The sequence below is a fragment of the Microcaecilia unicolor genome, chromosome 4 (assembly GCF_901765095.1).
Source record: "Microcaecilia unicolor chromosome 4, aMicUni1.1, whole genome shotgun sequence".
NCBI lineage: Eukaryota > Metazoa > Chordata > Amphibia > Gymnophiona > Siphonopidae > Microcaecilia > Microcaecilia unicolor.
Genome location: NC_044034.1, coordinates 197043750 through 197066743, shown reverse-complemented (window position 1 = coordinate 197066743; position 22994 = coordinate 197043750). Strand labels below are relative to the sequence as shown.

The window sequence follows — 22994 nt, the reverse complement described above, 5'->3', positions numbered from 1 at the left end:
TCTAGGAAGGTAAGAGGATCTGGTCAATCAGTTAAAGAAAGATATATTCTGAATAAAGGTGGATAGGTGTTGTGTTATAGTTAGTTAAGGGTTCTCGTGGTAGGCCTTGTTAAAGAGATAAGTTTTCAGGGATTTGTGGAAGTTAGTTAATTGATTGATCGTTTTCAGGTGAGTTGGAAGTGCATTCCATAACTGCGTACTCATATAGGAAAAGCTGGCCGCATGTGTTAGTTTGTATTTTAATCCTTTACAGCTGGGGAAGTGTAGGTTAAGAAAGGTGCGAGAAGATCTTTTAGCATTTCTGGGTGGTAGGTCCCCGAGGTCAAGCATGCAGGTCGGGGTGCCTCCGTAAATGATTTTATGAACAATCATGCAGATCTTGAACGCGATGCATTCTTTAAGTGGGAGCCAGTGTAGTTTCTTTCTTAGGGGTTTCGCACTTTCATATTTTGTTTTTCCAAATATGAGTCTGGCTACGGTATTTTGGGCCGTTTGAAGTTTCTTGATGGTCTGTTCTTTACAGCCAGCGTAGAGTGCATTGCAATAGTCCAGGTGACTTAATACCATTGACTGTACCAGGTTCCGAAAAATGGCCCTTGGGAAGAAAGGTTTTACTCTTTTGAGTTTCCACATGGAGTGGAACATTTTCTTAGTTGTATTCTTCACGTGGTTTTCAAGTGTGAGATTTCGATCGATGGTAACTCCCAGAATTTTCAGATTGTTTGAGACGGGGAGGGAAAGGTTTTGGGTGGTTATGGTGGTAAATTTATTTGTGTTGTGAGGTGAGTATAAGGCATTGTGTTTTTTCTGCGTTGAGTTTTAGCTGGAATGCATCCGCCCAGGAGTGCATGATTTGGAAGCTTTGGTTAATTTCGTTGGTGATTTCCTTTAGGTCATGTTTGAACGGGATGTAAATCGTGACATCGTCTGCATATATGTATGGGTTGAGATTTTGATTGTCTAATAGCTTGGCTAGGGGTGTCATCATTAGGTTAAAGAGGGTTGGTGAGAGGGGGGATCCTTGGGGAACTCTGCATTCTGGTATCCAAGGGGCTGATCTCGCTGCATTGGTTGTTACTTGGTATGATCTTGTTGTCAGGAATCCTCTAAACCATTTAAGTATGTTACCTCCAACTCCAAAGTATTCCAGGATGTGTAATAATATTCCATGGTTGACCATGTCGAAGGCACTGGACATGTCAAATTGTAGGAGAAGTATGTTATTGCCAGTTGCAATTGTTTGTTTAAATTTATTCATTAAAGTTACTAGTACTGTTTCTGTGCTGTAGTTCGATTGAAATCCTGATTGAGATTTGTGCAGAATTGGGTGTTTATTTAGGTGGTTAGTGAGCTGTTTCGTTACTACACCTTTCATAAGTAGCACATATGAATTTATCTTCTTGGGCAGACTGGATGGACCGTGCAGGTCTTTTTCTGCCGTCATCATCTACTATGTTACTATGTCCTCGCCGTTGCGAGGCCCAGTTGACCAATGTTCGTTGTTTTGAGTGAGCCTGGGTGCTAGGCCCACACGTAAGAATATGGAGCCTGCTTGTCCTCGGAGAAAATGAAGATACATACCTGGAGCAGGTATTCTCCGAGGACAGCAGGCTCCATATTCTTACAACCCTCCCTCCTCCCCGTTGGAGTTGTCTGCTTTTATCTTCTTTGCTTTCTATATAAGTAGTTCAGTTACTCTATAACCTTCTAGTTTTTTCTAAAGAAAAGTTCCAGTCTCCTGGGCCTTCGCAGACGATGACCTACACGTAAGAATATGGAGCCTGCTGTCCTCGGAGAATACCTGCTACAGGTATGTATCTTCATTTTCTCCGAGGACAGCAGACTTTTATATTCTCACAATTCTTCACACCTCCCCCTTGGAGTTGTCGCCTTTATTGTTACTTTTTTGCTGTGGCATAAAACTGAGGAGACTGCATTCTCACAGCAGGTGCAAAGGCACTCTCGCATGCTTGGTGGAGCGTGTCTCTTGCTCCACAAAGATCTGCTTATGCTTTTCATTAGTCCTGGATTGGACGACGTGGGTCAGTATCACCCACTTCTGAGAAAATAAAGCTTGCTGTCCTTCCTGCTACATGTAGAGAGCCTTTTTCAAATGAAGGAGAGCTCTGGAATGAGGGGGCATATGACAAAGTTAAGAGGGAATAGGCTTAGTAGTAATCTAAGGAAGTACTATTTCACAGAAAGGGTGGTGGAGGCGTGGAATTGCCTCCCAATGGAGGTTGTGGAGTCGAGGACTGTTCCAGAATTTAAAAAGGCATGGGATAAGCATGTGGGATTGCTTAGGAACAGGAAGAATTAGGGGTTACAGAGGACGGGCAGACTGGGTCATATGGCCTTTATCTGCTGTCATGTTTATGTTTCTATGTTTTCTATGATCTCCTCAAGACTAAAAAATGGCTGGCACTGTTGTCAGCATGTGGGTTTTCTGTGCACTGCAGCCGCTTTTAGCTTTGTGGTAAAATGGCCGCCTTGCCATATTTTTTTTGTAATGGCTATGCGTTAATTTCCCCATTAGTCCGTGGCCATTACAACAGGAGCCCTTACTGTCACCTATGTAGGAGGTGATAACGGCTCCCGCTGTACTCCCAATCTAATCTAGTAGTGCATGGTAGTTTTCCACTTAGCGCACACTAATCCCACGCTGGAAAAAAATGTTTTCCAGCATGGGTTAGCGCGCGCTAAGTGGAAAACTACCACAGGATGCCTCAGCACATGCCAAGGTAGTACGTTAGGCCTACTGCGCTTTAATAAAAAGGCCCCTAAATTTGATTGTATCTTCAGAGACATTATATTCAGTCTCATCTGGGGACCTGCAGATTGGGATTCTGGTGTTGAAAGGTTAATTCTGTCTACCATGAAACTGTTCGTCTTGGATCCCAGAATCAGACTGCAATGACATCAGCCAACTATCGGAAGCTTCATTGGCAAGACCGGTGGTGAGAGAAGGGAGAGAGAGCGATCCTGAATGCTAAATTCAAACAAAAGCACTCTTAGACCGTAAGAGGCACTCCTCACAAGACTTATTAACAGATCACAAGGCGTCTTTGTTTTTGATGCAGGCCAGTAGCTGAAACACGGCCTGTGTTGAGTCTTGGATGCTAATAAACATTTGAATTTTAAGAACATCGTCTACCTATTTTGTCATTCCCCTTCGCTCTATGTGCATTTGGCTATTTTGCTTTAAAGATAGGGGCATTTTACTAAGATGCAATAAGCACCAATGTGTGCTTACCGCAGGTTAAAAACCTTACTGCGGTGCGCGCTTAGGCTTCCTGCTGTAGTTTTGGGATTGACATGGTTCTGATGTGTTTTCTCCACTAATCAGCACACTAACCGATTACTGCAGAATTAGTGTGTGAGCCCTTATAGCCTAGAAAATAGATATCTCTATGTGTTCACGTGCTAATGGCCATTAATAGAAAAAAATGGACAATGTGGTCATTTTATAGCCATGCTAAAAGTGGTTTCAGCATGCAGGAAAGCCCCACGGTAGTGATAGCGCAGGCCACTTTTAAACACAGCTTAGTAAAAGGGCCCCATAAACATTTACCATGTATTTCCTTTTTATAAACAGCCTTTATAAAGACAGTGTATTATCATTTCTTGTGCTAATCACTTGTATCAAGTGTATTTACTTGTATGTTGATTTGAAAATTGCAATAAATAAGAATTTAAAAAACAATTGTATCTGGAGAAAGGTTTTGGTTCTCATAGACTGGTGCAAGAGTTTCCAGGAAAGAGGTGGAAGAGGGTAAGCAGAATATGTTGTGAAGAAATTGCAAGAAATGGGCTCAACTGATCACCAGTCAGGTAGTGGCAGGGCCCGATCAGTTTCCACTGAAGAAAACATTGTGGCAGTTGGTGAAGAATCGGTGAAGTTATGGCATTTAGGTGAGGTGGCCAGCATGAGTGCCGCAGGGATGTGTACTGAGATTGGTGCAATTTAACATATAAATAATCTGTAATATGGAAAGACGAGTGAGGTGATTAAATTGCAGATGACACAAAACTAGTCAAAGTTGTCAAAACATATGCGAATTGTGAAAATTGCAGAAAGGAAACTGGAAGACTGGGCATTCAAATGGCAGATGAAATTTAATGTGGACAAATCCAAAGTGATGCACATTGGGAAGATTAATCTGAATCATAGTTACCTGATGCTAGGGTCCACCTTCAGCACTCAAGAAAAAGATCTAGTTCTGCCCAGTATGCCGTGGTGGCCAAAAAAAACAAACAGAATGCTAGGAATTATTAGTAAAGGGATGCAAAATAAGACCAAGAATATTATAATGCCTCTGTATCGCTCCATGGTGCGACCTCACCTTAAGTATTATGTTCAGTTCTGGTCACCGTATCTCAAAAAAGATATAGCAGAATTAGAAAAGGTTCAAAGAAGGGTGACCAAAATGATAAAGGGGGTGGAACTCCTCCCATACAAATAAAACAAAATAAAAAATGGAAAAGAAAATAAGATGATACCTTTTTTATTGAACATAACAATACATTTCTTGATTAGCTTTCTTCGTCAGATTGGAAATAAGCAAGTGTTGGTAGATGAATGTGATTAAAAATATTACTTGCCAGCCTCAGATGCCAGGTACATTAGAATAGCATGCAGGTCCCTGGAGTAGTCTAGTAGTGGTGCAGTGCACTGTAGACAGGTGGACCCAGGCTTCTACCTCCCTCTACTTGTTACACTTGTGGAGGAAACTGTGAGCCCTCCAAAACCCACCCGAAACCCACTGTACCCACATATTGGTTCTCCCTTCACCTGTAAGGGCTATGGTAGTGATGTACAGCTGGGGGTAGTGGGTTTTGGGGGGCTCAGCAGACAAGGTAAGGGAGCAATGGCGAGATGTGTACCTGGGAGCATTTTATAAAGTCCACTGCAGTGCCCCCAAGGAGGCCCTATTGCTTTCCTGAGATGTCACTTTTCCACTATTCTACCTGATGCCAACCTTTCTGAGCCTTGTGTCTATTGTTTATCATTAGATTTGGGCTTTGAATTCAGATCTATAGATGAAAAGGAGGTCTCATTACGTATATCTAAATACCAGAGTGCTATTTTTCTATACTTCATAGCAAAAATGTACCAATGCAACTGAAGCTTTTACCTCCTCAGTACATGTAAATGATTTCATCTCTGTGTGGATTCTCTGATGCCATGTGAGGCTTTCTTCCCAACCAAAGCTTTTACCACACTCAGGACATGTAAATGGTTTCACTCCTGTGTGTATTCTCTGGTGCATTGTGAGGCTTACCTTCTGACCAAAGCTTTTACCAGACTCTATACATGCAAATGGTTTCTCTCCCGTGTGGACTTTCTGTTGCACTTTGAGATTTACATTACAACCAAAGCTTTTACCAAACTTAGAACATGTGAATGGTTTCACTTTATTGTGGATTTTCTTGTGTATTTTCTATGTTTTGCATTTGGATGTATTTGTTTGAAAATGGACCAAAAAATAAAACATCCAAATCACAAAACATTTTTCCAAACAGCATTTTCAAAAGGAAAATAGACTTTTTTTTGTAGAAAATGACCTTTCCTGTTCTGATTTTGGACGTATTACAAAAAACGTCCAAATTCAGACTTAGATGTCATATCCCAAAATGCCCCTTGTGCATTTGAGTTGCCCGAAGTCACAAGAAGCAGCAGTGGGAATTGAACCCATGTTGCCAAGCTCAAAGCCCGCTGCACTCCTCCTCTGTTTTGGACGTCTTGCATTTGAAAATGGACCAAAACAAAAGTGCGTCTAAATCACAGGATGTCCATAGTATTTTCAAACACAAAAGATAGATGTCCACTTTTTCAAAAATGACCTTGTTTCCTGTTTGGAATTTGGAGCCCCCACCTCCAAAAAAAACCCCAATGTGAATAAAAATAGTACTCCCCAGGCCTCACAGCTGTTGCACCTTCAGAGACCTAGACTTGGCCCTGTAGTACAAGCTGGTAACAGCAGGGAGGGACTAAGTCATGTAGATAGTCCCCTGGCTTGACTGCTAGACAAGTACAGCTGTGGCATCAGGGACAGATTTACTTCTTGTGTGTCTTTATTTGCAGGTATAGGAACAGGAGAGGGGCTCTACCTCTTAAGTGAAGGTGGAGCCAAATGTTTAGTGTAGTGGTCTGAGAACCACAGGAACTAGATTCAATTCCCATTACAGTTCCTTGTGACTTTGGGTAAGTCACTTAACCCTCTGTTGCCCCAGGTTCAAAATAAGTATCTGTATATAACAGAGATGCCTAGAGTAGCCCATCCCAAAGCTGGAGATTACTACTGCAATGCTGTGGATTGAAGACCAACGAGTGAGGTTTTTCTCATGGGCCTCAGCCATGTCTAAAACTAGTTTTTGCAGATTCACATTCCAAAACTGACATATTCCAATCAAATATAAAATAAAAATCTTTTTTCTACTGGCTGTCTGGTCATTTTATTTTCTTATTATGTTGGTTCTAATCTCTTGTTTCTGCTTTCTTCTCTTAACTGTCATGCTAGAGTCTCCTTGTACATTTGACACTTCTTTTCTCTCCATGTCCATGATCCATTTTCTCTCTGCATTCCTATCCGACCCAGCATCGCCCTTGTCTTCCCTCCATGTTGAGCATCTCCCATCTCTGTGTTCCTATTCTTGCCCTGTCCGACATAACTGTTCTGTATCTGTCCCCCTCTACACACACACACATGCCAGCATCTCTCTCTCTTCCTTCCTTCCCTCATGTCTCCCTCTCCTAGCCAGCATCTCTTCCTTTCTCTTCTCTCCCTCTGCCCCCCCCCCCCCCCCACCCAAGGATCCAGCAAGTGTTCCTTTTTCTTCCCTCGCTCCTCTTTGCAGGACCAGCGCTTCTCCCTCCTCCTTTCCTCGCAGCTCCTGGCACTGCTCTCTTTCCTTGTCCTCACCCCACCCGAAGACTTTGCAGCCACCATTTAGAACTGTGGAGCTGGCTTGGGAAGCAGTGACTGGGGATTACTGCTGCCCAATCTACCCGAGATCACCAGGGCATTGTTCGGATAGGTTGGGGGGAGGGGAAGGGGAAGGGGAAGGTAGGTAGTGGGAGGATTTTGGGAGGGAGGATTTTCTGAGGGCAGAATAGAGCGTCTGCACTGTAGGAAAAAAAATTCTGTCCTCTGTGAATGCGTGAGAAGAGGGGGCTTTGGTGTCTTGAGGTGGAGAATGGGGCCAAATGCATATATTACACACTAAATGTGTGTGGGCTTGGTATGTCTGATATAATATGTAAACTGTTTTGAGTGTAGCCACAGAAATTCTTTCCCCCTTGTTTGGAGGGTGGGTTGGGAGACATTGGAAACTGCAAGATTAGGAGTGGTAGTCCCCTCCAAAGATGTGCTAAGATCAATGCATTTCTCTCACCTTCCTCTGGGCTACCCCCCCCCCCTTCACTCTCTTCAGATTTACCCCCTTAAAGGCACACAGTATTTCACCGCCCCTAAGCTGGTGCCTACTTAGCCTAATAGGAAATCTATTAGCACAGTGTGCTACAGTCTAAATATAGCCTTGCCAATAAATTAGAAGATATCGAGGTCACAAACATGACATTCATTTGTTATCTATCAATGGACTTTTAGGGCTGATTTTGTCTCAGAATGTGCATCTCTTTCCCATCTATTGTGAGGGAAATGGCTGATGCTATTCCATTCCCTATAGGAGGATGAGCCCAGGGCCAAGATGTTCAAGGTTCTGGACTATACCTCCCCTCCTAAGGAGGCTTTGGTGGCTCCTCTCCACAAGGTACTCAAGGCAGTCCTCTTTAGGAACTGGGCGTCCCCTCTGTCTGTCCCTGTTGTCACCAAGAACATCAACATCCAGTACCAGATCCACAATGAGCCTGGGCTTGTGCAGCCTCACGACTCCATGGTGGTGGAATCCGCTCTCAAGAGAGCCAGGAGTACTAGGGACTATGCCTTGGCTCACCCAGGCAGAGAAGCTAGAACCCTGGATTCTTTTGGGAGAAAGATGTACCAGGCCTCTATGCTTATCTCCCGCATTCAATCATAACTCTTCATGAGCGTTTACTTGCATAACTCAGTGAGGCAGCTGTCTGACTTGGTCAATATGCTCCCTCTGGAGCAGGCCGAGCCTTTTCGCCAGTTGGTCAAGAACCAGAAGACGTGTTGAAAGTTATTGGCCAGGGGCACTTACGACACCTTTGAGGTGGCATCCAGGATCTCTGCTCAAAGTATAGCACTGCACAGACACTTTTGGCTGCGTGTTTCTGACTTGGAACATTCTGTTCAGCAGAGGTTGGAGGATGCCTTTTGCTGGGGGGATAAACTTTTTGGAGAGAAGGTTGAGGAGGTCGCTGACCAGATCAAGAAACATATCTCTTCTGTCTCCCACCGGGTGCCTTCTGCAACTACCTCCTCATCTAGGAGGTTTATCGGCAAGTCAAGCAGCGGTCCCAACTACTACTCTAGGTATAGGTACACTCCTTCAGCTCACCAGCCTATCCAGTCTGAGCCCCAGCACACTTGTTCTTATCAACAGGCCCCTGCTGCTCCCCAGTCAAAACACGGCACGAAGTTTTGACTGGCTCCAGCAGAGCATAGCCGCAGTACAAGTGCCCGGCCGTCCCAGATGATTTGCTGGTGGGGGGGGAGGAGGCTAAAACTTTTCACCAAAGGTGGCCCTCGCGTAACCTCCGACAGGTGGGTTCTTCAATAGTCCATCTTGAATATACCCTCAATTGGTATTCCAAACATCCAAATTGCCCACCGAGAGCTCATTCATTCAGCTCTCAGCACAGGCAGGTGCTTGCAGAGGAACTCTCCGCCCTTCTGAAGGCCCATGTGGGGGGAAGAAGGGCAGAGATTCTATTCCAGGTACTTTCTTGTGCAAAATAAGACGGGGGGGGGGGGGGGGGGAATGTGTCCGAGAAACGTTCAGGATGATTTTCCTGGGCACCCTTCTCCCAGTGATTCAGGAAAATGATTGGCTACGCTCTTTGGACTTAAAGGACGCATATATTCATATCCCGATATTTCCGGTGGGCAGGAAGTATCTTCGATTTCAGCTGGGAACACATCACTTTCAGTACTGCATGTTGCCTTATGGCCTTGCATCAGCTCCCAGAGTCTTCACCAAGTGTCTAGCAGTAGTTGCAGCATCACTATGCAGACTGGGAGTCCATGTGTTCTCGTATCCCGATACTTGGCTGGTGAAGAGCACCTCAGAGGACAGTGCTTGGGAGTCCATAAGGATGGAAGTCCCATCTGCACCCTGTACAGAAATTGGAATTCATAGGTGCCCTGCTTGACACACAGAAGGTTCGAGCCTATGTCCCGGAGGCCAGAGCAAACAATCTAGTGCCGCTGGCATCCAGGTCACAGCTCGGCAGATGTTGAGATTGCTCAGGCAGATGTTGAGATTGCTGGGCCATATGGCCTCCACAGTGTATGTTACACCTATGACACGTCTTCACATGAAACCAGCTCAATGGACCCTGGCTTCTCAGTGGTTCCAAGCCATGAGGGAAGCAAGGAAGGTAAGTACATAGTACATAAGTATTGCCACACTGGGAAAGACCAAAGGTCCATCAAGCCCAGCATCCTGTTTCCAACAGTGGCAAATCCAGGTCACAAATACCTGGCAAGATCCAAAAAAAAAAGTTCAATTCATTTAATGCTGCTTATCCTAGAAATAAGCAGTGGATTTTCCCCAAGTCAATTTAATAATGGTCTATGGACTTTTCCTCTAGGAAGCCATGCAGACCCTTTTAAACCCTGCTGAGCAAACCGCCTTTACCACATTCTCTGGCAACGAATTCCAGAGTTTAATTACACGTTGAGTAAAGAAAGATTTTCTCAGATTTGTTTTAAATTTACTACTTTGTAGCATTCATCGTATGCCCCCTAGTGCTAGTATTTTGGAAAGAGTAAACAAACGCTTCACGTCTACCCATTCCACTCCACTCATTATTTTATAGACTTCTTCCATATTTATTTATTTATTTAGAACATTTATATCCCACAGATTCCAACCATGGCGGGCTCTATGTGGCTAACAACATTTATGAAAAGAACATCATACAAATTCAAGGTCGGGACAGAGATAAAGGAGCATCGAGGGAGGGGAGCAGTCAACAGGAGACACAAATGAGGGCCGGTAGGAAGTTAATTAACAGAAGAGTATGATTGACCACACAGATAAATCTAAGGGACTTCTTGAACAGAATGGTGTCGGTAGTCTCCTTAAAGTAGATGGTAGAGCATTCCAGTAACGAGGACTCGCAAAGCAAAAGGAGGAGCTGAAGAGCAATTTCTCCCCTCAGCTGTCTTTTCTACAAGCTGAAGAGCCCTAGCCGCTTCAGGCTTTCCTCATAGGGAACTCGTCCATCCCCTTTATCATTTTTGTTGCCCTTCTGTACCTTTTCTAATTCCACTATATCTTTTTTGAGATGTGGTGACCAGAATTGAACACACTATTTGAGGTGCGGTCGCATTATAACGTCCTCATTTTTGTTTTCCATTCCTCTCCTAATAATACCTAACATTCTATTTGTTTTCTTAGCCGCCACAGCACACTGAGCAAAGGGTTTCAACATATCATCAACGCCGCCGCCGAGACCCCTTTCTTGGACAGTGACTCCTAATGTGGAACTTTGCATTATGTAGCTATAATTCGGGTTCCTCTTTCCCACATGCATCATTATGCACTTGCTCACATTAAACGTCATCTGCCATTTAGAGGTCCAGCCTCTCAGTCTCTTAAGGTCCAATTGAATTTTTCACAATCTTCTTGCGATTTTACTACTTTGAATAACTTTGTGTCGTCAGCAAATGTAATTACTTCACTAGTTACTCCCATCTCTAGATCATTTATAAATATGTTAAAAAGCAGCGGTCCCAGCACAGAGCCCTGGGGAACACCTCTATCTACCCTTCTCCAACGAGAATACTGACCTTTAACCCTACTCTCTGTTTTTTATCTTTTAACAAGTTAAAGTGTACAGCGCTGCGTATGTCTAGTAGCGCTATAGAAATGATAAGTAGTCCTTTTCTTACATTTGTATCCCGCGCTTTCCCACTCATGGCAGGCTCAATGCGGCTTATATGGGGCAATGGAGGGTTAAGTGACTTGCCCAGAGTCAGTAGTTTTAATCCATAATAGGACACTACCTCCTATCCCATGACTCTCCAATTTCTTCTGGAGTCTTTCATGAGGTACTTTGTCAAATGCCTTTTGAAAATCCAGATACACAATATCAACCGGCTCACCTTTATCCACATGTTTGTTCACCCCTTCTAAGAAATGTAGTAGATTGGTGAGGCAAGATTTCCCTTCACTAAATCCATGTTGACTTTGTCTCATCAATCCATGCTTTTGAACATGCTCTGTAATTTTGTTCTTTATAATAGTCTCCACCATTTTGCCCGGCACCAACGTTAGCCTCACCAGCTTGGAGAAGAGACGGCTGAGGGGAGACATGATAGAGGTATATAAAATAATGAGTGGAGTGGAACAGGTGGATGTGAAGCGTCTGTTCACGCTTTCCAAAAATACTAGGAGTAGGGGGCATGCGATGAAACTACAGTGTAGTAAATTTAAAACAAATCGGTGAAAATTTTTCTTCACCCAACGAATAATTAAACTCTGGAATTTGTTGCCGGAGAATGTGGTGAAGGCGGTTAGCTTAGCAGATTTTAAAAATGGGTTAGACGGTTTCCTAAAGGACAAGTCCATAAACCACTACTAAATGGACTTGGGAAAAATCCACAATTCCAGGAATAACATGTATAGAATGTTTGTACGTTTGGGAAGCTCGCCAGGTGCCCTAGGCCTGGATTGGCCGCTGTCGTGGATGGGATGCTGGGCTCGATGGACCCTTGGTCTTTTCCCAGTTGTGGCATTACTTATGTACTTATAATTTCCCAGATCCCCTCTGGAACCTTAAAATATCAGTGTTACATGGGCCACCCTCCAATCTTCCGGTACCACGCTCGATTTTAAAGATAAATTACATATTACTAACAATAGTTCCACAAGTTCATTTTTCAATTCTATCAGTACTCTGGGATGAATACCATCCGGTCCAGGAGATTTGCTACTCTTCAGTTTGTCAAGTTGCCCCATTACATCCTCCAGGTTTATAGAGATTTCATACAATTTCTCCAACTCGTCAGCTTTGAATACCATTTCTGGCACTGGTATCTCTCCCAAATCTTCCTCGGTGAAGACCGAAGCAAAGAAATCATTTAATCTCTCCGTTATGGCTTTGTCTTCCCTGATTACCCCTTTTACCCCTCAGTCATCTAATGGTCCAACCGATTTTTTTGCCGGCTTCTTGCTTTTAATATACCTAAAAAAAATTTTTACTATGTGTTTTTGTCTCCAGCGCAATCTTTTTTTTCAAAGTCCCGCTTTGCCTTCCTTATCAGCGCTTTGCATTTGACTTGATATTTCTTATGCTGTTCCTTATTATTTTCAGTCGGTTCCTTCTTCCATTTTCTGAAGGATTTTCTTTTAGCTCTAATAGCTTCCTTCACCTCACTTTTTAACCATCCCGGCTGTCATTTGGTCTTTCTTCCTCCTGTTTTAATACGCGGAATATATTTGGCCTGGGCTTCCAGGATGGTGTTTTTGAACAGCATCCATGCCTGATGTAAATTTTTCACCCTAGCAGCTGCTTCTGTAAGTTTTTTTTTGTCACCATTCTCATTTTATCATAATCTCCTTTTTGAAAGCTAAACGCTAACATCTTGGATTTCCTGATTATACTTACTCCAAAGCTAATATCAAATCTGATCATCATATTATGATCACTGTTATCAAGTGGCCCCATCACCATTACCTCCCACACCAAATCATGCGATTGGCTAAGGACTAGGTCTAGAATTTTTCCTTCTCTTGTCGGCTCCTGTACCAGCTGCTTCATAAAACAGTCCTTGATTTCATCAAGGAATTTTACCTCCCTAGCGTGTCCCAATGTTACATTTACCCAGTCAATATCAAGGTAATTGAAATCAACCATTATTATCGTGTTGCCCAGTTTGTTAGCCCCCTAATTTCCAATAACATTTCTACATCTGTCTGTTCATCCTGGCCAGGCGGACGGTAGTACACTCCTATCACTATCCTTTTCCCCTTTACACATGGAATTTCAATCCACAGAGATTCCAAGATGTGCTTTGTTTCCTGCAGAATTTTCAGTCTGTTTGATTCAAGGCTCTCGTTAATATACAATGCTACCCCTCCACCAGTTCGATCTACCCTATCACTGCGATATAATTTGTACCCTGGTATGACAGTGTCCCAATGGTTCTCCGAGGATAAGCAGGCTGCTTGTTCTCACTGATGGGTGACGTCCGATGGCAGCCCCAGGATTGGAGATCTTCCTAGCAACAAAGTTTGCTAGCCCTCGCGCGCACATGCGCGCCCGTCTTCCCGCCCATAATGCGAGCGTGCTCCTCAGTCTGTTTTCTTCCGCAACTCAGGACGGCTGTTTTTCGGTTGTTCTGTGCCTCAGGAGACCCTCGCAGCGTTTTTCGCTGCTCTTCGGAGGGTTTTCTGAGCGAGTTCGCTTGTCTTTTTGTTTACAAAAAAAAAAGTTTTACTTTCCTGTAATTTCCTTAGTTTTGTTCCACGTAAGTTTCTTTTCGTCGTCGTGTGCGGCCATTTTGGCCGCCCGCATGGGTTTTTCCCAGTTTTGGTGCCTTTTTTCGGCATCATCGCGAATTTTGATTTCGCTGGTGCGATTTTTCCACCCATGTCTTTGAAGCCTACCAGCGGCTTCAAAAAGTGCACACAGTGCAGCCAGACGATCTTGCTCACTGATAGGCACGTTTCGTGTCTTCGGTGTCTGGGGGCTGGTCATCGCCCCGACGCTTGCACTTTGTGTCTTCAGCTGAAGAAGAGGACCCAGGCGGCGAGATTGGCTCAGTGGAACCTTTTGTTCGGAGCCCCGTCCGGTACGTCGACGGCGCCAGCGGTACCGAGGTCATCGTCGGCATCGGAGACTGCATCAACGTCAGGAGCGCAGGTGATGGCTGTCCATAGACCCTCCCATGCTGGTAGCAGTGAGCCATCGAGTGGGTTTCCATCTGCCTCGAGGGCTCCTGCGGTTCAGGCCCCCCGGGACCGACCTCTTTCGGACCTGGCCCCGAGGAGACTTGTGGATTCCACATCTTCCTCATCGGTACCAGGAGGTACCGGTGACGTGCTTCGAGCAAAGGCGAAGAAGCACTGTCATCGGTCACCTTCCCGTCACGGTACCGAGAGCTCTGGGGCACCGAAGGATTCGGCACCCGTGAAGCGTCGACGCCAGGAGGACCGCTCACCCTCCATACAGGAGGTGTCGATGCGCTCTTCTCCGGACAGCCTGGTACCGCCTCCTCGCCCAGGCAGATTCTGAGTTCGTCGCCTGTACCGGCCCCACTGCCTTGCTCGACAGACACTCTAGATGAGCGCCTCCGAGCCATTCTTCCAGGGATTCTGGAAGGGCTGCTGCGACTATCTGTTCCAGTACCGCCGGTGCTTGCGCCGAGAGATGCGGCGGCCAGCTCCCCGCCCGTGGTGAGGACTGTGAGGCCGGTACTGCTTGCGGCATCGGCCTCCACTGCCACCCAAGTTGACTCCCCGTCGACGTCGCTGGAAGGAGCTTTGTTGCCGGCGGCGAGGGAGTCTTCTTCTCGGCATCGCCATAGAGGACTTAGTTCCTCGGCGTCGTGACGGGCTCCAAACCGCCCCCAAAACCCACTGTACCCACATCTAGGTGCCCCCCTTCAGTCATAAGTGCTATGGTAATGGTGTAGAGTTGTGGCCAGTGGGTTTTGGGGGGGGGTTGGGGGGCTCGGCACCCAAGGGAAGAGAGCTATGGACTTGGGAGGTATTTAACTTTTTTTTTTTTTACTTGTTACAAGTGCCCCCTAGGGTGCCTGGTTGGTGTCCTGGCATGTGAGGGGGACCAGTGCACTACGAATCCTGGCCCCTCCCACGACCAAATGTCTTTTTTGAGCTGGGCATCTTCGGTTTCCATTAGCGCTGAAAAACGAAACCGCCCAGCTCAAATCCGCACAAATCCGATGCATTTACCTGGCACAAACCTTATTATAAAAAAAAAAGATGGACGTCCATTTTTTTGAAAATATGGTCTGTCCTGCCCGTTTACGTACCCGTTCTCGGCGATAGACGCCCATGGAGATTGGCATTCGGGTTCGATTATGCCCCTCCTGGTCTACTATGGTCTCTTTTGCAACCTCACTATTGGGGTACCCTATCTTCCCTGTTTTGGTGGTATCTTTGAAAGACACCTTATTTCGAACCATTTGCTTCTGAGCGACTGCCTTCCCCCAGTTTCTAGTTTAAAAGTTGCTGTATCTCCTTTTTAAATGCCTGGTTAAGGTGGAGCCCATCCTTTTGGAATAGGCTCCACCTTCCCCATAATGTTGCCCAGTACCTAACAAATCTAAAGCCCTCCTCTCTGCACCATCGTCTCATCCACGCATTGAGACTCTAGAGCTCTGCCTGTCTCTTGGGCCCTGTGCTTCAGAAAATGCTATCCTAGAGGTTCTGGATTTGAGCTTTCTACCTAAGAGCCTAAATTTGGCTTCCAGAACCTCTCTCCCACATTTTCCTATGTCATTGGTACCCACATGTACCAAGACAGCTGGCTCCTCCCCAGCAGTATCTAAAATGTTATCTAGGTGATGCATGAGGTCCGCCACTTTTGCACCAGGCAGGCAAGTAACCAGGCGATCCTCATGTCCACCAGCCACCCAGCTATCTACATGCCTAATAATCGAATCACCAACAACAACTGCCATCCTAACCCTTCCCACCTGGGCAATAGCTCCTGGAGACACATCCTTGGTGCGAGAGGATATTGCAGTCCCTGGTGTGCTGGTCCTGTCTACAGGATTACTTCCAGCTGCATCTGAGTGATGCTGTCCTTTTAGAAGGCCTCCCTCTTCTAAGGCAGCACAGGGGCTGCCAGATTGGAGGTGGGACTTCTCTACAACGTCCTTATAGGCCTCCTTTATGTACCTCTCTGTATCCCTCAGCCCCTCCAAGTGTGCTACTGTAGCCTAAAGAGCAGGGCCGTGCCAAGGGTCTCTGGCGCCCCCCTGCAGACTACCAGTTGGCGCCCCCCGCCCCCCCTGGCTCCAAGGCAGCGATTCCCCTCTCTCCCCTGCCCTCCCGCTCCCATGTAGGAACTGCCCGCCTCCCTTGTTCGCTGCTGACGCCAGAAGAAGGCGGGGCAGTGAGCAGCGAACAAGGGAAGGCTAGAGACGTCGGGACTGGGAGCGCCGCCTCCTTCACTGACGCTGCGCTGCCGGACGAAGGTAAATTTAAAAGAAAAAAAAAAGGAACGGGATCTTGGGGGGGGGAGAAGAGGGCGGGCAGTTCCTACATGGGAGCGGGAGGGCAGGGTAAGCACGCAGCGGCGGCGCCCCCCAGAGGATAGCGCCCCCCCTGTGGCGCTTACCCCGCTTACCGCATCGGCACGGCCCTGCTAAAGAGAATGGACTTGAGCTCTTTGCATCGAGCACACACATATGCCATCTCTCGCTGCTGGACTACTGTCTGCATCTTAGTATTATAGAGTTGTTTTAAACTTAAGGTACTAGGGATATAATGATATTTTGACTGTTGTAATTTATAGAGGGTATGCTTCTTAGGAACTAATTAAATGTAATTCATACACTAATGAAAATTCCCCTCTTGTTGACTTAATTAGAATAATTGAGTATAAATGAAGAGTTGAGCTAGAGGTGGGTGGGAATTGGGGAGGGTGGGTGGGAATGAGGACTGAACTGGGCCCTTCTGTGCCTTCTAGAGACTATCTGTTAATGCTGTGGCAGAAACTTCAAGTCTTAAACCTATGGGGAAAAGGCTATGGAGGCTAGCTAATAAACTTTGCTTGCCTTTTTTATTTTAAAATTCTAACTGTGTTTATCAATATCCTACAATTCCTCTTTTAAATACTAATCTTTAAGTTACCAAACTCAGAATAAAATAAAGCCACTTATCCACAGAGATGTCCTCTTCTCTCAGAATTTCACAATTCTGCCTACCTCCCCTTGGAGTTGTCTGTTTCATTATTTTATTTTCCTTATATTGCTTTACAATTAAACTGAGAGGACCTTGTTCTTGCAGTGGGCGGGAAGGCACTCACACCCGCGCAGTGGAGCGCAGCTCACGCTTCAGAAAGCTCTGGTTTTTTTACTTGGGCTGGACTGGATGACACAGATCGGCGTCTACCCACACGTTAGAATATGAAGCCTGCTGTCCTCGGAGAATACCTGCTATAGATAAGTATCTTCGCTTTTCCTGCATTTTGCATGTTATATCACCACACCTTCCTTTCTTCACTTCGTACATTTGTGTACACAAAAGGATTCTGTAATGAGAGGGCAGAAAAGCACTACATTACCTGGAGTCCTGCTCTCCTGTGGAACTACAGAGCTTCCAGATAGCACGGTACACTCCCTGGGGAAACATTAATGTTAACAAAGGGATTTGCTGTCTTTCATCTTTCTACAGAAAGCATTTTAGCTGACCCCTGACTGACTCTATTTCTGAACATATGCACACATACAATGCAATCCAATCCCTGAAAGTGTGACTTCACTGAGTGGCTTTATGGGGTTATCATACATATTACTACTTCTACTACTTATCATTTCTATAGCGCTACTAGATGTATGCAGCGCTGTACACTGGACATGAAGAGACAGTCCCTGCTCGACAGAACTTACAATCTAATTAGGACAGACAAACATGACAAATAAGGGATAAGGGAATTACTAGGGTGGGATTGATAAAACATGGGTACTGAACAAGTATCTGGCAAAGGCAATTATGGGCCAAAACATCACCATTTATTTTTCTGTTGTGTTCTCTGAAAATTATTTTTCCTCAGAGGTGCATAGTGCTGCTGTTGTATGTCTTGATCCATATCCATGGAAGGGTAATTACAATGAAAAAGAAGTGACAGCTTAATCTGAGAGCTGCATCAGAATGCTTTGTGCTCATTTGTAAGCCCTTGGAAAGCAAACAATAGCATAAAAAAAGGATCCATGGCACCTTTAGATCCACAGCTATCCCTCTAACACATTTCATAAGCTGCTCAACTGTCATAACCAGGTATTACATGAAAGAAATCAATGCTGAAGTTTATAATGTTACATTCTTAAAATGCTTCAATTTATTGCTCTATTTAAGGCCTATGGCATAGCAGTATGTATAAAGATGATGCCAATTCATCTCAATCACTTTAATTCAGATTAGTGTATAAATACAGCAATAAAGTCAAGTAGAAGGAAACACATTTTGTCACTTTCAGGCACACTGTGTTGATGAGATATTTACAGATCCTCTAGCCAGAGAAACATTTAGATATGGATTGAAATTTTGGTGCAACCTCCCCCTGGTGGCAGCAAAATATATGCATGTCACACTTTTTGTTTCACATTCCATCCTGTAAGGATCAGATCAAACTGAAATTGAAACCTCAGACTGTCTGTGCTGGCAAATGGAAATTGGCTCAAGGAAGGTTATGAGAGTAAAACAAATGTCTGTCATTGTTCACTGAAAATGTAAGACAGGAAAAATCAAACCTGTGAGAGGAAGGGTCAGCATTTGCATTCTGCGGTTTGTTGTTTAAATGTAATTAAGCATGCAGAAGGTACCACAAAACTTTCTGAACTGGAGAGCTCTGGACAGTGGTTTCAAACTGCACATCAAATGGACTGCTGTTAATAGGAGTACCTACAAAACCATCATGTTGTCAAGTGATTCGATGTTTACAAGCCTTCGGTATAGTAAATTTGATTCATAGGATGTGTTTGGTGAAGACATGGCAATGACTTTGTGAAACCGTTAGCAGTGCTTTTAAAAGGGACATGAGAAAAATATTTTTGGCCACAGATTTTTTGCTCCACTTTTTGGGGTGGAAGGAGGCCTCATGCTCCAGAATTTTATATTAAGCAATACAGTCATCACATGAGAAGGAGCAGATAGATGCCAACATCATGGCACTCCCTTCCTGAGCCTTCTCCTTGTTCAGTGTCCTTCAGCATCTTCTTTTAGGCAAGTTTTAAGGGGCCATGTTTCAAAAACAGAAACATGAAAAGTGGAAAACATGATCATGATACGAATCAGTTGGAACATGTTGATGCAAGGACTTAATGAGTCAAAAGGACACAGTATTCGGTTGTCCAAAATGTATAAAAAGAAAAGAGCAATCTCGAAAAAGGCAAAAGATTTACTTTAAACATAGTCAATGTACAGTACATATTTCAGCATGAAATCTGATAGAGCTTCAACCTTATTTGGCTCAACCAGCAATCAAATCCTTTCTTTTTTAATAGTTGAGCGCAGGTACATATAATAAAATCTTTTGTTTGTGGTTGTTCTTTAACAAATGAAGCTAACCACTCTTATCTTACAATATCAAGAGGCAAAGTTTGTTTTGTAGGAGCTTTTTGGTGAACCTTATATCCTTCTATGAGCTAAAGAAAAAGCAGCACTTCAGTTCTTATATGCTGTTGCACACAAGCGTAGAGAAGAAAGCAATATCAAACCCAAATGGAAAGAAATTGGAAAAAAAAATCTTCATTTAAGACTGAGTTACTATTGGTCTCCATCATCCCAGGACAATTGGGAATCAAGGTAAAATTCTCTTGGTTGTAGCCATCAGACGCTGTGACTAGGTTCTCATACTTCTGCAGTGTTGGAGAGCTCTTTCATGTACAAGCTCAAAATGTGGTGCACAAACTGATACTGTTCACAAGTTTGAATCATTCCTCCCCTACAAAGGAAAGACAATTGTCTCTTAAACTCAGCTTGCTAGCTCAGGTACATAACATTGCAAGTAATTCCACCCGTCAGTGCAGGTCCTGCCTATGGAGACTGGATGTTGCATAAGCTCTCATTCCAGTCAGGTCCTCTTTTTCTCTGTATCCACTTTTAACTATTTGGTTACACAAAGAGGGGCATAATCGAACGGGGACGACCATCTCTAAGGGCGCCCATCTCTAAGGATGTCCCGGCGAAGGGGTGGGGAAACCCGTATTATTGAAACAAGATGGGCGTCCATCTTTCGTTTCGATAATACGGTCGGGGACGCCCAAATCCCAACACTTAGGTCGACCTTAGAGATGGTCGTTCCCGATTTTCGGCGATAATGGAAACCGAGGACACCCATCTCATAAACGACCAAATCCAAGCCATTTGGTCGTGGGAGGAGCCAGCATTCGTAGTGCACTGGTCCCCCTGACATGCCAGGACCGGGCACCCTAGGGGGCACTGCAGTGGACTTCACAAATTGTGCTCAGGTGCATAGCTCCCTTACCTTGGGTGCTGAGCCCCCCAACCCCCCCCCCCCCAAAACCCACTCCCCACAACTGTACAACACTACCATAGCCCTAAGGGGTGAAGGGGGGCACCTACATGTGGGTACAGTGGGTTTCAGGTGGGTTTTGAAGGGCTCCCATTTACCACCACAAGTGTAACAGGTAGGGGGGATGGGCCTGGGTCCACCTGGCTGAAGTGCACTGCACCCACTAAAACTGCTCCACGGACTTACATACTGCAGTATGACATTTGAGGATGGCAAAAAAAAATTTAAAGTTTTTTTTAGGGTGGGAGGGGGTTGGTGACCACTGGGGGAGTAAGGGGAGGTCATCCTTGATTCCCTCCAGTGGTCATCTGGTCAGTTCGGGCACCTTTTTGAGGCTTGGTCGTGAAAAAAAATGGAGCAAGTAAAGTTGGCCAAGTGCCCGTCAGGGACGCCCTTCTTCCATTATCAGCCAAGGACGCCCATCTGTTAAGCACGCCCCAGTCCCGCCTTTGCTACGCCTCCAACACGCCCCCGGGAAGTTTGGTCATCCCCGCGACGGAAAGCGGTTGAGGGTGCTCACAATCAGCTTTCGATTTTGCCGATTTGGGCGACCCTGAGAGAAGGACGCCTATCTCCCGATTTGTGTCGGAAGATGGGCTCCCTTCTCTTTTGAAAATAAGCCTGAAAGTGTCACTTCAGAGAAGCATTGCACCCAGGCTACCTGGCTCCCCTACACAAGAACACAGCATGATCCCCCGATGTTCATATTGTATGTGTAACTTACAAGTTTTCACTACCCCCCAGAGTTAATACAGTGAAAATCTATAGCATATTAAGTAAATGGCATCCATGCCCAGCAGTATTCTATAAAGGGCACTACAGAATGAGCACTCTTCATAGAATAATGTTGAGTGTGAGAACTTACACCAGCTGAAACCTGGTGTAAATCCTGGTGTGTAAGTTGAGCGTGCATCTGCAGTATTCTATAAAACTGTGTGCAATGTTCTGGATGCCCCTTACCCGCCCATGTCCCTCCCATTGCCACACCCCCTTTGCAGTTACATGCGAAGACACAAGTGCAACTGGGTATGTACATGTATTTTCACACCAATCTGCCATTTCAGCCCCTTTTTGGCGCCTTGCATCAATTTCCAGTCTGAACTAATTAGCGCCAGTCTAATTAGCGCCTATCTTTGGGTGCCATTTATACAATTCCCCAGCAAACATGCATTTGATTCCCACAATCAATGGCTATAGGGAATTATCTATAAAATCCCATAGCCTCAGCCAGGGCTACTGTTAGATATTCAGGGGCCCAGGGCAGAAACTGGGGAGGTCTTCAGCCTATATCTTCTTCAGCATGAGGCAGGTGGCCCAGGGCCAATTGCTATTGATTCAGACACAGGGAAAGCCACTGCTTACCCTGGAATCGGTAGCATGGAATATTGCTGCTATATGGGATTCCGGAATCTTGTTACTCTTCAGGATGCCAGAATGTTGCTGCTATTTGAGATTCTATGTGGAATGTTGCTACTGTTTGAGATTCTGCCAGATACTTGTGACCTGGATTTGCCACTGTTGGAAACAAGATACTGGGCTATTCATTGTGGATATTCTGAAAACCAGACTGGCTGGCTTTGTCGCAAGGTCTGGGTAAAGAATCACTGGTGTAGACTGACGAGCAAAAGCAAGCACTAAAACATCCAATTATATAGACAAGGAGCAGCAATGACTTTTCTCCTTCTGCTGCTTGCGGTAGCAGGAGTGAAATGTAAAATCGGGATCCAGACTGGATTCCAATCCCAGAATCCCATGGAACTGAGCAGCATATGATGCTACAATCTGAATCTATCAGCGTCTACTAGTCTGTTACCCTGAATAGCTCATCTCATTCTGTATTACTGGTACTTCTTTGTGTCCCATCACTGTTTGCACTCTTTCTTTCTTCCCAAAGTCTCCCTCAGCCATCCATCTGGCTTGAGTTATATGTCAGCCCTCTCTAAACTTAGCAGGATGTAACGTCCCCTTACAAATATGTGCTATGCCATTTGAGTGCCTATTTGTAGAATACCACTTAGGCACCCAAATTACATTTTATTTATTTGAAAAATGTATATCCCATACTATTTATGATTCTAGGTGGTTACAAAGAACATTCATAATAAAAATTCACAAACTATACTATAAAAATAACATAAAACAGTTGACAATAAGCTTCTATCTAAAATAGGGTTTAAGAATATCAAAAGGCAGCGGCGTTCCCAGCCTGGATGGCACCTGGCGAATGACACCCCCCCCCGGGTGCATGCGCTGGGGGGGGTGCCGCGGCGCGTGCCTGTTGCTCCGAAAAGTTTGCTAACTTCGCTTGTTTGCTGCAGCTCCCTCTGCCCCGGAACAGGAAGTAACCTGTTCCGGGGCAGATGGAGCTGCAGCGAACACGTGAAGATAGCGAACTCGGAGCCAGGCGCGTGCCGCGGCACCCCCCAGCAGCGTGCAACCTGGGGCGGACTGCCCCCCCTTGGTATGCCACTGTCTAAAGGCTTTTTGGAAAAATAAAGTTTTTACTGCTTTTAAGGACAGCAAAGACTAACTTATTGCAAATATTGTGGTAAGGAGTTCCATAATTTGGAGCTGCAACCATAAATACAGATTCTCTGTAGTCCTCTAATCT

At 45.1% G+C, this 22994-nt stretch overlaps 1 protein-coding gene across 1 annotated transcript in view; it reads right to left on the bottom strand.

Moving 5' to 3' along the window:
• Positions 1-19102: 19102 nt before the first annotated feature.
• The window catches only part of PTPN5 (protein tyrosine phosphatase non-receptor type 5), a 355312-nt gene continuing 351420 nt past the window's right edge, over positions 19103-22994 (bottom strand). The window contains 1 exon segment of the mRNA XM_030201109.1: positions 19103-19792. Within this exon segment, the coding sequence (XP_030056969.1) occupies positions 19699-19792 (94 nt within the window). The 3' untranslated portion in view covers positions 19103-19698.